The following is a 14,032-nucleotide window of genomic DNA, read 5'->3' as shown; positions in this document are numbered from 1 at the left end:
TGCATCAGCAGAGGCCCTTTTGGGTTCACGGTGAGGTGCTTCTCTGACAGATCAAGTAATCATTGTCCCCACAAACAACTAGTGAGCCTCTTCCTAGAGGTGCTTTCCCCTTGCAGTTAGCTGGCTCCCAGTTGACAGCTGTACTTCTGTGGTGGTGGAGAGCTAGTGAGCACCCCTGAATCCTACTGCTCCATGTGGAGAGAAAATGCCCTCAGAGGGAAGATTCAGGTAAGGACTGAATGTTTATCGAAAGGCCAGCTTTGCAAACATGGGTCCTTGGTACAAGTTTAAGCACATTATCAAAATGTATAGTTACCATGTGGTGAGCTGAGCCTGAGGCTGCAGATGGTCATACATGTCACAGCTGTACAGAAGCCAGGTGGGCTGTGCCTCCAAGCCCTGTGGTTCATGGTAACAGTGTAATGTCTGTTATGCACCAAAAAGAATTAGCTGAAGCCCTGTTGTTCAAATCTGTAACACAGCTGAAGAGGGAGGTTATTTAAATACACTTGGCTGGTGAGCACTTTGACTCATTAGGGAATTTCCTGCATTACTCTGTTCAGAGATGGCTCTTCTGATACCTGTGCAGAGCACTTTGACTGATAATCTGCTGTGATCTCCTTAACTTTTCAGTTTTGTTTTTCTCTTAAGTTATTTTATCTGTTTTATCTGTTATTTTATCTGCTTGAACAGTGAACTTTAATGAGGAGACAAAAGCTGCCTCTTCATTCTGGTGATACAGATAAGGATATGCCTTGATGATTCTAAACATCTTATTTGCACACTGGTTTGAAATGACATTCAGTGCATGCATCTGTTTTCTCTGATGGAGATCTGCAATGGTGGTATGGGCTTTTGTTCCCCTTAAAGATTAGGTTCAGTGATACACCTTCATGTGGGTTGTTTACATAGTGGTGCTATCTCACTTTTTACTGCAGGGGAAAAAAATGTGAAACCCATGTTGTTTTTCTGGGTACTTGCATTCTCTGTACTTGAGAGGAGTGAGGGCGAGATGCAGAGTGCATCTCTCATTTATTTAAAAATGCACAGTAAATGCACATGCAACTTAATTATCCAGCAATAAATGTCTCTGTTTAATGAAGAGTTCTGAAAAGAATGTGGGAAGTAAGGGACACCATTTTAGTTATTTGGTAAGTTCTGTTTCTCTGTACATCTGGCAGAAAGGGTGAAATTAGTCAATGTTGGAGAAGATTTACATTTTCACAGGAAAGGAGGTGGTGTGTTGGACAAGATTGAAGAATTAGTTGGATAGAAATAAAGAAAGGAAAGCAAAACTTTCTGGGAACTCTGATATTAGAAAAACTACTGTTGAAGTAAGCATTTTTGACCTTGTGTATGAGGTATGCAGTGGAAGATGCACACTGAACAAGTCTGCAGGAGAAGAGGCACAAGCTTGATGACAGAATAAGCACACAAAAGCTTTCTGAAGAGATGTAATTTTAGTCTTGGACACAGGAGATCTTAGGTACATGTGTCACAAACCCTGGGTGGCTGTGATGAATGGGTTTTTTGGATGCCTGAGTTAAAACACTGATCTTTAACTTGCAGCAGTGGTAGATGCTCACAGCCCAACCTGAAAGCTCGATGCACACTGTATTTTGAGCAAGTGTAATAACAGGGCTAAATCATCTGAAAAATCCAATTCCAGTTGTCTCCAGTTGGCCATTTTAAATTGCTGGCTACTTTTTGGCCTTAATCTCTCCATCTCACTTGAATTTTCAGCTCCACTGTGGAAATGAATTCAGGTTGTGGAGCGTTTCGCTAGGAGGGAATTAAACCCATGACACCCTGTGGGAGCAAAATTTGAATTGTATTTGGTAAAGGAGAGGTGAGGCTGTCCATGCAACAGGGCAAACAACAAAGCATAGAATATCTCCTCAATTCGTGAAGCATCATGCATTCTGCTTGTTGGATAAAGCATGGGTTCTGTAGAGAAATTGTTTGGTCACATTATTAAAACATTCCTATTTTTAGGTGTGTATGATGTGCAAAAGGACAATGAGTTAAGCATTCGTAGTATTTCTTAATACCTGGGTGCTTTGCAACATGAATGTTCAGTTCACATGTGCAATTTACCAGCACCAGTGCATTGCACGTAGAAGTGTCAGCTGGGATTTTGCTAAGTACTGTGTAGACTCCCTAAATTACATGTTCCAGGTGCCAAAAGGCCTAGCATTCATGGACTTATGAAAGTGTAGGTAAAGGCGAATGCTTCTGATCTAAACAGTCACTGCATGATAGAGTTCTGGGGTTTGTGGGAAATTTCAGCTGGGGAGGGAGCTGACAGCCAGGATCACTTGTTCAACAGTGAACTGTTCTGAAGCCTGAGAAGAGATCTTTAACAGCCAAAGTGACTATACTTAGGATGTGTATTTTCTTAGCCATTTGGATAACTAAATCTCTTATTTAGGCTTTCTTCTCTCTCTGTCTGAGTGACTTGCAGTGTATCTTGTTTTACCTTAGAGGATGCAGTGTTGCCCTTTTCATATTTGTCTAGAATTTGTACCATCACGAAGACTATTTTCTCAGCCTCTTTGTTTGGACTCTGGCTCAAATGTTCATGTGTAACTCCTGGATCATGTCAAATATAAATAGAAACACCTCTAACTTCTTGACACCAGTCATTTTTTCTAACTACAGTATGTCTTGCTTGGTTTGGAGAAGACATCTCCCTTTTCCTCCAGGGGGTCTCTTGAGCCAGCCTCTGTTGTCCTTTTCATTTCAATTATTTCACATGCACCTTCTTGCTTGTTCTCATTATTCCATGAAACCTCTCTCATGATTCTCTAACCCTCTATCAGAAATACTCGTCTTGGAGGGTGTGCCATACCTCTCTGTATGACCGCTAATCTATTAGCCTGCTCCATTTTTCCTCTTTGTGTAAGTTTTTCTGGTTTTGTGCTACGTTCTCAAGGGCTTTGGGAGAAGGGCTGCCACTCTGCTCTGCTAGTACAGTGCTTGGCAGAGTAGATTAAGATGCTAAGGAACTATTAAAAGAATAAACTAAGAATGATTTTCAGATAATGTCAACTTGATGTGCTCAGGAAGAGGAGAAAGGAGAGTGGGAAATAGCCTTGCAGCAGCTCCCTTGGAGCAGAGGAGAGATTGTTGGTGACTTCAGAAGTTAGAATGTGTCAAAAGAAAGTAACTTGCAGTGCAACACTCCCTGATCCTGGTAGTGAATGTGTACTAGTGACTTGGAAAAAGTAGAGGGAGGAGAGTATCAAGGTGAGATTTGACCAGTCCTCCATCCCTTCCTTTCACAGGATTGTTCATCTGGAATGACAGCTGTCACCATGGATTGTAAGAGGCAGTGTCAAAAAAGTGTCAGATGCAGTTTTTCAGAATTATCTGTGTTAAACTCAGTGTGTTGCTGTCGCTGGAAACCATCTGTAACCCTACAAACTGGTTAGACTGGCTTAAAGCCTAGAATAACCCTGAGCAGTTTATGCAGATCTAAGTGGTGATGGCAGGGATGTCAGGTTAATCAGCAAAGTCGGCCTCCAGAGGAGTAAAATGATGGGTTCCAGAGCAGTGAAATGACCAGCCGAAGGCCAGCATATCTTGCTGTCTTAGAGTAGCTGAGTATTCGTGATGAGTCTGGGGATTAGAGGTGATAAACATCATAAAGTGCAGCCTTAGAGGACATGCCCTGTTTTGCTGGTCACCCATGGCTGGATTTCTCTTCTACTTGCATGATGATACAAATTTGAGAAAATTTAGGGCTGATAACTGGCTTCTCTAATAGCTCTCATTTATCCATAGCCTTCACAACAGTGCTGCTCCAGGGGTAGTTTGGTCCAGAGGTGCAAGAGGCAGCAAATGGAGGCTCTGCACAACATGATTATGGGGCCAGTTTTGACACAAGTTATCCAAACACGCATTTGCAAGTTGCATTTGCCAAGGGATTCTGGATTTCCAGGCAGATAGCACTTTAAAGGTTTTACCTGAATGATGCACACACAGCAAGCTGGGAGGGAGCTGTGCTTTTGTGTTTGTGAGTAGAGAGGCTCAGGGAGGGTTGAAGGAGAACAGTGTCCTCTCTCCTGAGGAGGTAGACAAGCCTACCTCTTTTTTTTTTTTCCTAAGTATTTCTATTTTTGCATTTCCCAGGAAGCTTTGGGAGTAAGCTCTCCAGAAGCTTAAATATGGTGTTTAGCCCTTGCTCTGCAGTTAAATCTGGCAGAGCTGGGCTTGCTGCTCTTGAGTTTCTGATTACAGGATACGTATTTTTCACTTTTAATTCCTTGGTGTGTCTTCACCCAAATTACCTCCTTCCTTGCCAGTGGTGGAGGTTAGGTCGCACCACAAAGTAATTAGTAGCACTGGAGATGTACATTCTTCTCCCTTTTTCCAGGCACCCAGCTTCTGCCCAGTGCCTGTGTGTGTGGTCCTAACAGCAAGGACACACAGCAGCACAGAGGCTGTAAGCCCACTCTTATTTTTGTTACCTGTTTGCAGCTAAACTCTCTTGACATCTCAGCAGCTTGATACACTCAGCTGTGAATGAAGAGTCTTGTGCAGCCTTGCAGAATGCTGGTGGCACAGCCACAGCCCCATGGCTGCCTCCCAGGATGTTGGTGCAGCACACAGTTAATTCAAATCTCTGTTGCTGTTCACTGGCCCTACAGCATCTGTCTTTGCTCTGTTTGAATTTTGTATATGCAGTAAAGACTCTGTATGAAGGCATAAGAAAGCTTTGAAAGAAAGATCAGCACTCTTTTTGCTTTTATGTATATTTGCCTTCAGATTCCAGCTGCTCAGTTTAATGGATATGCCTCTCACAGCTACTGCTCAGTGGCGGCAGAGGACCATGCCACGTGCTGTTGGGATGCAGTGCACCTGGTGTAGGATATTCTCCTGCAAGAGGAGGGAATCTACGTGAGCAGAGTCTAGCAGTTGGAATAGGAAGTTTTCTAAGGCAGAATTGCAACTGCCAAAAATGCATTCGATTATTTTGTATTTTTAAAAGAGGTTGTTAATAGCCTTGTGGAATTCTTTCAAAGTTTGAGTCTTTCCAAGTTCTTGGTCCTCTATTGTACTTCAAACCTGGGAAAATAAGTCCTTTTTCAGCAAGTCAAACAGTGAATGGAAATGGAATGGAAATGGGGAGCTAAACTTACCATGCCAACCTTCTTCCAGTTCTTGATAGTGCTGGGCAAACCTTTCAGCTTTATCTAGAAAACGGTTGCATAGCTTTCTCCTGACTAGTGAGCTTTCAGTAAGTGGAGTTAGGGGATAATTCTGCCAACACGTGATGCACGTTTCATTGCTGTTAGTTAAAATATGCATCCTGTGCTGTGACTTCCCAGAGGCTCTGTGGAGGAAATTAGCATGATCACCATGGCACTGGTGCTCCTGTGAAATCATCAAAGAATATTCTCTGTTGCACTTACTAAATGAATCCTTGAGGAAAAAAATGAAGTTAAGGGTGTGATAAATACTTTGTTCTTAAAAGTATAATCTCACCATTTGAGCTATTTGCTGACTGCAAGCAGTAGAAGCAGCAGAAGTCTGGCTAAAGGCTATCTCTAGAAGGAGGAATAAAACTGAGTCAGCAGGCATTAGCTTGTTTAGGACATGCCTCCCTGGCTGCTTTACCCAGTGGTTTGTTTAGTCTTGTTCTGCTACGCATTAGCAGCTTTCAGCAATGTACAGTGATTAGCGCTCTGTGTCTTTCCTCGCTGCTCCTCTGTGTATCCTGGGGCTAGGATTAGGTTACAGCCCTGAAATGGCATGGTTGTCTGCATTGACTGAGAGCTGAATAGTAAGGGCAGAGTTCTGTTGATAGACTAAAATGTCTTCTGTGTTTGTTTCCCTTCTCTGGAGGAGGAATGACATTATTTTCATTTGTAGCCTTTCTGTCTCTGATCTAAACATGCGGTGTCCAATTTCCTTCCCTGGCAGGTGACCTGGAAAATGAGGAATGGTGTCTGGCTACAGAGTTTACTCCAGCTTCAATAAAGACTGAGCCAGGGCTGTGTGAGACATCAGGCCTTGCTCCCTCAGTCAGTCTCACCATCACGGCCACGTCGCTGGAGGGGGAACAGCCTGTACTACAGACAGATGCCCTGGTACTGCAGACTTTCTGTTCTCCTCTCTGCACAGTTAGCTGCAAGTTCTCCTAAGGCTGCATACCAGTGTAGCCTTCTTGGTGCCAAAGCTTGGCAGTTCAGGGTGCACACTGCAGTCTGCTTTAATGGTTTTTGATGTTTGCTGGTGTCACACTATTGCTGTAAGAGCCTGTGTTTCAAAACACTTTTCTGCATCTTCAGCTCTTAATGGCTGGATATACAACTTCTATGCTAGCCCCAGAGCCTGGGGCTCTTGGGTTTTTAGAAATATTTGAATGGTTTCTAATGAACCAGTTGCACCTGAACTGACTAATCCATTTGCTTTATCAAGCCTGTGACAAGCTAGGTGTCTTTCATAAGAACTTGCTTTAGTGCTGCTGTGCCTTCCCCTAAGCAGAATAAGACTCCTTGTTTGGATTGACTGGAGAGTTTCCCTGGGTGCCTGCAAAGTTACTTTTGCAGATCTGTGAAGCTTTGACATTTCAAGCTGCTGCTTCTTCCAGACCAACCAGCCTCATAAGCTTTGTGATGCCTTTCTGACCACAGCTGGAGCAGCAAGTGGGCATTCTAAAGAGCTTAGTTTGGCTCAGGAGAATGAACTGCAGCAGCTGGTGGCTCACCAGGTTCCCAGCCAGTGGAGGAAGAAGCATGGCTGTTGTCAGCCCCCAGGATGCAATGTCAGCCCAGGCTGGAGGGAGTTGATATATGCTGAAAAGAAATATTTCCACTTGGATGTGGATCAGAAACATGTGCAACAGAAATGATTTTATGAGAAACTGAAAAAAGCTAAGCACAAGTTTCCCATAATTCTCTGTTAGTTTGAATGTGCTGTTCCCAGAACGTAGTCCTGCTGTAGCTTGGATGCCGTGATTTGCAGGGTATTGGGACTTGCAGGTGGCTCATTGCTATTGCATGGATTAGCTACACAGGTTACTGAGAGAGATTTTGGCTGCAATTAACCTGCTGGTGTGCCAGACTGGCTTCCTCAGGCCTGGGACTGTAGCACACAGACAGGCTCTGGGCAACAGCTTGGCAGCCCTGCCAATGGGGCAAGCCAGGTGTCTTCCAAACTTTAGTCAGCAGTGACTGCTGCTTTTCCTGCTCCTCAACAGTGTGAAAGGAACTCAGGTCCCAAAATCTGAGGCTCAGTGACTGGCACCTTGCTCTTGCTGCCAGATGACAATGGCCTTTAACAGGCTCTCCCCAGCTCCCAGGGGTGTTTCTGTCCTTGCTCAAACAGACCATGCAGTCTGGCAAATCCTAGCAGCAGCTCTGTTGCTAAGAGAAGTAATTTGAGTGGGTTACATGTTAGCTTTCAGTCTGAAATGTCATCTCTGAGGTGTAATCTTTTATTTTAGCTAAATATAGTAGTAAGAAAAGCCATAGTGGGAGTAGTCAGGGCAGTATTCTCTGTAGCCTGGTTTAGCAAACTGTGAAGCAGTTAAAGCTTTGCCTGTGGCAGAGCAGGAGGAGAGGAAACCTCTCCATTTATGGAGAAGTAATCCTTGTGTCCTTCTATTAAGATTTTTAAGATGTGTACTCTAGGTTTTCATGCTGTTAATTTCTCTTTTCTAGATGAAACCACTGACCCAGAAAGTTCTTCCAGAGATTAAATTGGAGCCCCATGAAGTGGATCAGTTCCTGAACCTCTCTTCTAAGGAAGGTGTGTTAAATACCGAACAAAAATGTAGGCAGACATGACCAGAAAGCACAATAAATGTACTTCACCTTGATTAAATATTTGGATTTCTTGTTCACTGTGTTAGTATTGGTGCTGAAGCTGTTGTTTTCTAGGGATTCAACTCAGGCTATTGAAGAGCCAGAGTCTCTCCGAGCTTTTATGTGGGCTTCTTTGTTTCCCCCCCCCCCCCTTTTTCAATTTGAAGAAAATGATCCCTTTTTCTCTGTAGGATATTAATAATTGTACTGAAGGGAGCTTGAATCCTTCAAGTACAGGATTATGTAGGGTAGAAAAGAAGTCAATTTGAGGAGACTTAAATAAGACATAGGAAACTTTACTGTTAACCTCTGATGAAAAAGCGGTATGTGAGCTTATATGAAAATAAAAGTTAGGTGAATCTGTTTGTAGCATATTAGTTTTAAGAACAACCATCATCTCTTTGTACTACACTGTAATGTGGTAGGAGGAGCAACAATCCATCCTCTGAAAGCTAAACACAATTAAAGCCAAGAAAACTTTGGAAGAGCCAAATATTTGGCATGAAATCTGAGCAGATAACTGCATTTCCGTTAGAAACACTTGATATTCTGTTAGTGAATTCATTTCTGTAGGTAGGTAGTGCAGCTCTAGGAGAAGAAGCAAATGATGTAGCAGGTGGATAAAGGGAGGCTGTATCTCAAGCCAGGGTGTAGATTTGTTTGCTCACTTTGTGGGATTAAGGGCCTTTATGTTTTTCAAATATGTTTCTTCTTCTGCAAGAGCTAAGATGTGAAACAAAAAGAGTTTCATAGCTTTTTTTATTACTATTTTTATCCCATCCTCCCTTACTACCCATTTGATCTTTTCAACTCAAATTTGCAAAGCATAACAGAAGAGGAATGTGGCAGATTAGCCCTATATCTTCCTACTTCAAAATTTAATTGCTGTAAACTTAGCTCAGAGAAAAAAATTACTGAGTTATGGCTGTTTTGAGCATCTGCTAAATTGTCCATGCAGTAAGAGTAGGTGAGACATGCCCCGTTTCTCTTGGTCCAGACCCATTTGGTCATAAGCAGCACTTTGCCTGCCAATTCTAGAGCAGGTTTTTTTGGCTGCAATTGAATTTATCTTATGGCCCTGGATAGACAGTGTGAGAGAGGTTCATGTGGTGGCTGCCTGTGCTGCTCCTGCTCCATCAGTGCATTGAAACCTTTGCTGTCACTAGGTTGTCAGTCACTTCTCAGTTGTGCCAAACTATGTCCTTAGGAGGCCTTTCTCTCCTTCCTGATCATGTAACACCTTGGATGTGATCCCTTCCCTTGAAAATACTGGCAAATTGTTTAATCCACAGTAAAGTTAGAAAATACTATTGTTTTTGGAGAGAAAAGTATGCTGGCTCAGAGCCCCTCTGTTCATGTGGCTTCCCAGGAACAGGGAACTTGTACTTCACATTATACATAAACCTCAAAACATTTGAAGAAGGAGCTGAAGTGTAGGTAGAAGTGACTGGAGCATATGCACAGAGCCCTGTTTTGTCTGTCAAACCTAAAGATAGCTGCTGCATTTCATTCCTTGTTTGGAGACCGACATGCTCCGAACCTTTTCCAAGTCGCCACTTTTGCGTGATGCATTTTTTAAGCAGACATTCCTAGTCTTGGAAACTGTGGTGGTGGTGGCTGTAGTGGCAATTTAAATTGATGCCTTAAACCCTTGTGTTACCTTCTGTCTCTCTTGCCATTTAGCAGTGGATCCCCTGCATTTGCCTCCCACCCCTCCCAGCAGCCATGGCAGTGACTCCGAAGGAGGGCAGAGCCCAGCTCGATCACTCCCTCCTTCCAGCCCAATCCAGCTCCAGGCCACGGCTAAGGTTGCATCACGCACAGCTTCAGTGCTCTCCAATTCCCCTCTCCTGACTGCACCACATGTAAGTTGAGCTGGCTTTCTCCATCATTTATCTGTGTGTCTTTTTTTTAAACTTTTTTAGTTACTGGTTTTGGCAGAGATTTGCTAACTTTCTGTTGTTGTTTAGATGAATTCCTGTCTGGTCAAAACTGCAGATCCAGTAATTCTTGCTCACTGGTCTGTTTTGTTCCCACAGAGAACAGCATGGGCCTCTCCTCTAAGTTGAGACAGGGTTCACTGGTGTTATTAGCTTTATCCCATCAGGGACTGTGTTTTGCCTTAGGGCCCAGCCCTGCTGGGTTGACCTGTCTCTGGTAGATCTGCATCTGTCCTCTTGCCATGTCATTAGCAAGTGGTGATCTTTAGGGAGGGATTTTCAGTGGTGTTTCATGTATCTCTTTCCCTGTTTGAGCCAAAGACAGTTTTACTGTTGGCCTCAGTGTGTACAGAGCTGGGCCAAGAACCACTGTTTTGGGGGAATCCTGTCCCAAAGGTTCAAACTCTGAATGGAAGTTACCTAAAATGTCTTCCACACATTCACAATTGCAGGGGGCTGTTCTAGTAGGCCTAGTCCTCTCTGAAGGGGGAGACCTGCCTCTCTTCCCTGACAACCTTTTCTTCTAGGACTGTGTGCACTTACTGTTTTATATTTTTTCATTTCTATGACCCTTGAAGAAATTACAGGGGACTGGCCCTCTCATCCTGACAGAAGAAGAGAAGAGGACTCTGATAGCAGAGGGCTACCCAATCCCTACCAAACTGCCCCTGACAAAAGCAGAGGAGAAAGTTCTAAAGAAAATCCGCAGGAAAATAAAAAACAAGGTAAATGTTAGTTTTGCTGGGTAGTTCCTACTTGTCCTTTGTTTTAAAAAATGCTGCAGAATTCTGTAGTCATGGTCTGTGGTACTGTTGAATGCTGTAAGTTGTCTTTTAGTAAAGTGCTTTTCTTTGTTCCTAAACACATCCATCAAATTGTCTGTCACTGTGAGCGTGCCTCAGTGTAGGTATTTACCTGAGCCCATTAACAATAGAGTATTTAGCAGGCAGAGTATCAAGTTGCTGTGGCTTGGCTCCATTTAAAAATCAGTACAATTCTCCCCTTATGGTAGGCAAAGACCTCTGTATTCTTTGCATGGTGAGGAAGGTGTTCTTTTCTGTTTCCTGTTTTAAAATATGACTGTGTATTTCAGTGCACTAGTCTTTTGATCACTGAATTCAATGACTTTTAAAGTTGATACCAAAGCTGCCAAATGGCCCTATAAGCCTTTTTTTTTTTTCTCCAACATGGGGAAGATTCTAGTGATAGGGAAGAATGCAATTTTTTTCAGACCTGGCCAGCTTACTTTTCTAGAGGATTTTAGCACATCTTTTGTGGTTACTCTATTCTGCTGCTGGTTTTGCAGATAGAGGTGTAAATTTGTCCATACTAAATTGGAATTTGGTCTTCTAATGTGTTTTTTCAAAAATTCTTGAAGTGATGTTGTGCATTTCATGTACCACTTACATAGAATCAGAGTCATTTATACTGAGGAGAAATCCCGAGGTCCTTTGGTCAAAGCCCTGGCTTGGAAACCAGGATCAGCTTAGAGTAGGTTGCTCAGGGTCTTGTCCAGTCACATTTTACTGCCCCAAGGGGTGATGAGTCCACTGTGTCTCTGGGCACCATGTTCCCATATTAGGCCATGCTTGTGGTAAAAACAAATAAATAGAATCCCTAGTGTGTAATTGGAATTTCCTTTGCTGCAACTTCTGTTTGATGTCTCTTGTTGTTTTGCTGTGCACCTCTGAGAGCTCTGGCATCATCTTTGCTGCACGACATAGTTGAAGACAGCCATAGGATTCCCTCCTTGGCCTTCTCTTCTTCAATCTGAACAAGCCCAGCTTTTTCTGCCTTTCCTGAAATGTCATGTGCTCTGCCATGCTTATTATAGCAGTAGTTTGCCTCTGGGCTTGCTTCTGTACATCCAGAGGATTTATTTCTGAGCCATGGACTGTACTGCTGTACTCAGCTGTGCTTTTGCAGTCACTGAACAGAGGGGGAAGAACCACTTCTCTGGACCTGCTACCTACAATCTCATTGATGCAGATCCAGATTTGATTGGTTGCTTTTCCAACAGGGGCATTGCTGACAGATGTTTGCTTGTTCATCAGGACCCCATGTCCTTGTCTGCAGAGTTGCTTTCTAACACATTTATGGGCTTTTCCTCTCCCGGATGCCAGACATTGTCCTGGGATCATCTTTTAGTATTTGTCCTAGGATATTCTTTCCAGATGAATCTGATTTACTTTTTAAGGTTAGCAGGGGATGATCTTTTTTCATGTGACTGAGAGGAGGAGTCTTGCTTCAGAATGTGGAAATAGATCAAGTCAGTGCTTTGCTTGCCAGGAATAGAAATGAGAACAAGACAGAAGCTTGAATCTAATAACACTGGGGCTTCTTACCAGTTTATTAATTCATCTCTGATGCTTTTGTTTTCTATGCAAATATTTGGTGTTTTTCCTCCTTTTTCCTTAGATCTCTGCCCAGGAAAGTAGAAGAAAAAAGAAAGAATACATGGACAGTCTGGAAAAAAAGTAAGCCAGCCTCCTTCCTGTTTCAAGCAGGCCAATAGCACTAGTTGTGGGACTGGGAAGAGATCCAGCTGTGGCTGCTGGGACGGTTCCATGCACAGAGTGCCAGCTGCCATCTCGTGGCAGTGACTGAGAAAAGGCCCTGCTCCTGGCAGCTGCTTGTCGGGGGGTCAGGATGGTGCCTGCCTGCAGCAGGTCACTAACGTGCCAGCAAGCCCTTCACACCTTAAGTTAGGCAAGACCAGCTGTATTGGCCTTTGCCTCAGGGAACTGTGTTGGTCTAGTGGACAGGCAGTCCAGGGAAAGGTGGATCCAGAGTGAATATATTCTGTCTTCTAGTGCAGATGGAAACAGAAATAGGAAGTGGGTGAGTCAGGACTGCCTGGGAAAATAAGCAGGACTCAGGAAAATAGCGTGTGACCCATCGACTCCCTTAGCAAGCAGGAGGCAAACCCCCAGTTAGTGATTTATATTCCAAATTAATCTTTCTTCCAGGAGATGAATATTCTAGTATTACTCTTATGCAATTCACCAGATGGTTCTGTTAAAACCCTTGTACCATCTTTGGTGATATCCTTGATGTAATTTCCATTTTTTTCTTGTCTCTTTATAGCTCTGTCTTGCTTCCTCAGAGTTACTCTTGTGAAATTCCACCTCATGCATACCAGATATCAAGGCTCTTTCCTTTTCCCTTTTTTCTTCTTGAAGCTATTCAGGATGGTCCTGTTTGTCTTCTTAGGAGTCACATATTTTACTTGGACCTCTTACATGCTGTGTTATGACAGTTTTCTTTAGTTTGGGGATTTCCAGGGACAGTGTGGAAATGGGTAGTATCTTGGGACAGTCTTGAGCACTGCCTTTGGTCTCCTGGCTTATTAGCCCTCATAAACTTGAAATTTGAGGATCTGATTTCAGAAGCATGGCATTTGCCAGGCAACTAATGCAACTTTTGCTATGTGTTTCACACTATGAAGTGTGATTGAACATTATGACTGAACTTCACTGGTGTAATGCTTCTTTGAATTTAGGCAAGATCATAGAGCTCTCAGTGAAAGCAAGTTTGCCTTGTTTTACAATCACTTGAATAAATAACCGATGTTTTTATATTTCATTGTGCTGTCTCCAGAGTTGAGACCTGCTCAAATGAAAACAGTGAGCTGCGTAAGAAGGTTGAAGTCCTGGAGAACACTAACAGGTAAGGTATGGAGATCACCAAACAAAATGTAGCAGGATATTACAGTGAAAAGTGAAAATATGGAGGTTAAGAGATCAACTGAAATATGAACAATGGCTGTGTCTGATGGGCTTCATGTCAGAGAAAGATGTGGAACGCCAGTTACTGTGACTGCAGTGGGATGTAAAAAACATGGAGGTTTTGATGTCATGTCTTAAACTCTCTCCCTAGCCTGTGGTGTGCTTGAGAAACCTTTTAGCACTCTTCTCTGAGTTCTTCCACTACCCAAGGGAAAGTAATTAGAAATACAAAACAAACAAAAAACTACAGTCCAGCTCTCCCAGTTGTCTTTATTTAGTGAAATTTTTCCAGGAAGCTTTAACCTGGGATATGATACTTCCAGAAATTACAGTGCTAAAACTCAAGTCATTATCAGTTCCTTCTGCACTACTAGATGTCATTGCAATTATTGTGCACCCTTCTAACCATCTCACACCCCAGAATTTCCTTCATCTGGAAGGAAAATCACCTTCTTGCTGCTTCATTTCTGAGGAAATGGGTGACTCAGTGGTGGCTTTTTCAAAGGACACATGGCAGAAGATGTTGAATAGGTAAGCTTTTTAATTGGGT

At 43.0% G+C, this 14,032-nt stretch overlaps 1 protein-coding gene across 4 annotated transcripts in view; it reads left to right on the top strand.

The window, feature by feature from the left end:
* Positions 1–14,032, top strand: part of CREB3L2 (cAMP responsive element binding protein 3 like 2) — a 74,829-nt gene that overhangs the window by 44,835 nt on the left and 15,962 nt on the right. For 3 of the 4 annotated variants that reach the window (XR_011147988.1, XM_069003143.1, XM_069003145.1), the window contains exons 3-8: positions 5,929–6,095; positions 7,671–7,758; positions 9,498–9,679; positions 10,333–10,479; positions 12,173–12,231; positions 13,355–13,423. Coding sequence is in view for 3 of the 4 variants with exons in the window: in XM_069003143.1 (XP_068859244.1) it covers positions 5,929–6,095; positions 7,671–7,758; positions 9,498–9,679; positions 10,333–10,479; positions 12,173–12,231; positions 13,355–13,423 (712 nt within the window). In the remaining variant the exon portion in view is untranslated. The remainder of the gene's footprint in view (positions 1–5,928; positions 6,096–7,670; positions 7,759–9,497; positions 9,680–10,332; positions 10,480–12,172; positions 12,232–13,354; positions 13,424–14,032) is intronic. The other variant, XM_069003144.1, reaches the window with a different exon arrangement.

The sequence above is a fragment of the Aphelocoma coerulescens genome, chromosome 1A, assembly GCF_041296385.1.
Source record: "Aphelocoma coerulescens isolate FSJ_1873_10779 chromosome 1A, UR_Acoe_1.0, whole genome shotgun sequence".
NCBI classification, from domain to species: domain Eukaryota; kingdom Metazoa; phylum Chordata; class Aves; order Passeriformes; family Corvidae; genus Aphelocoma; species Aphelocoma coerulescens.
The sequence above is the reverse complement of the archived record's forward strand: the minus strand, read 5'-3'. Positions and strand labels throughout refer to the sequence as shown.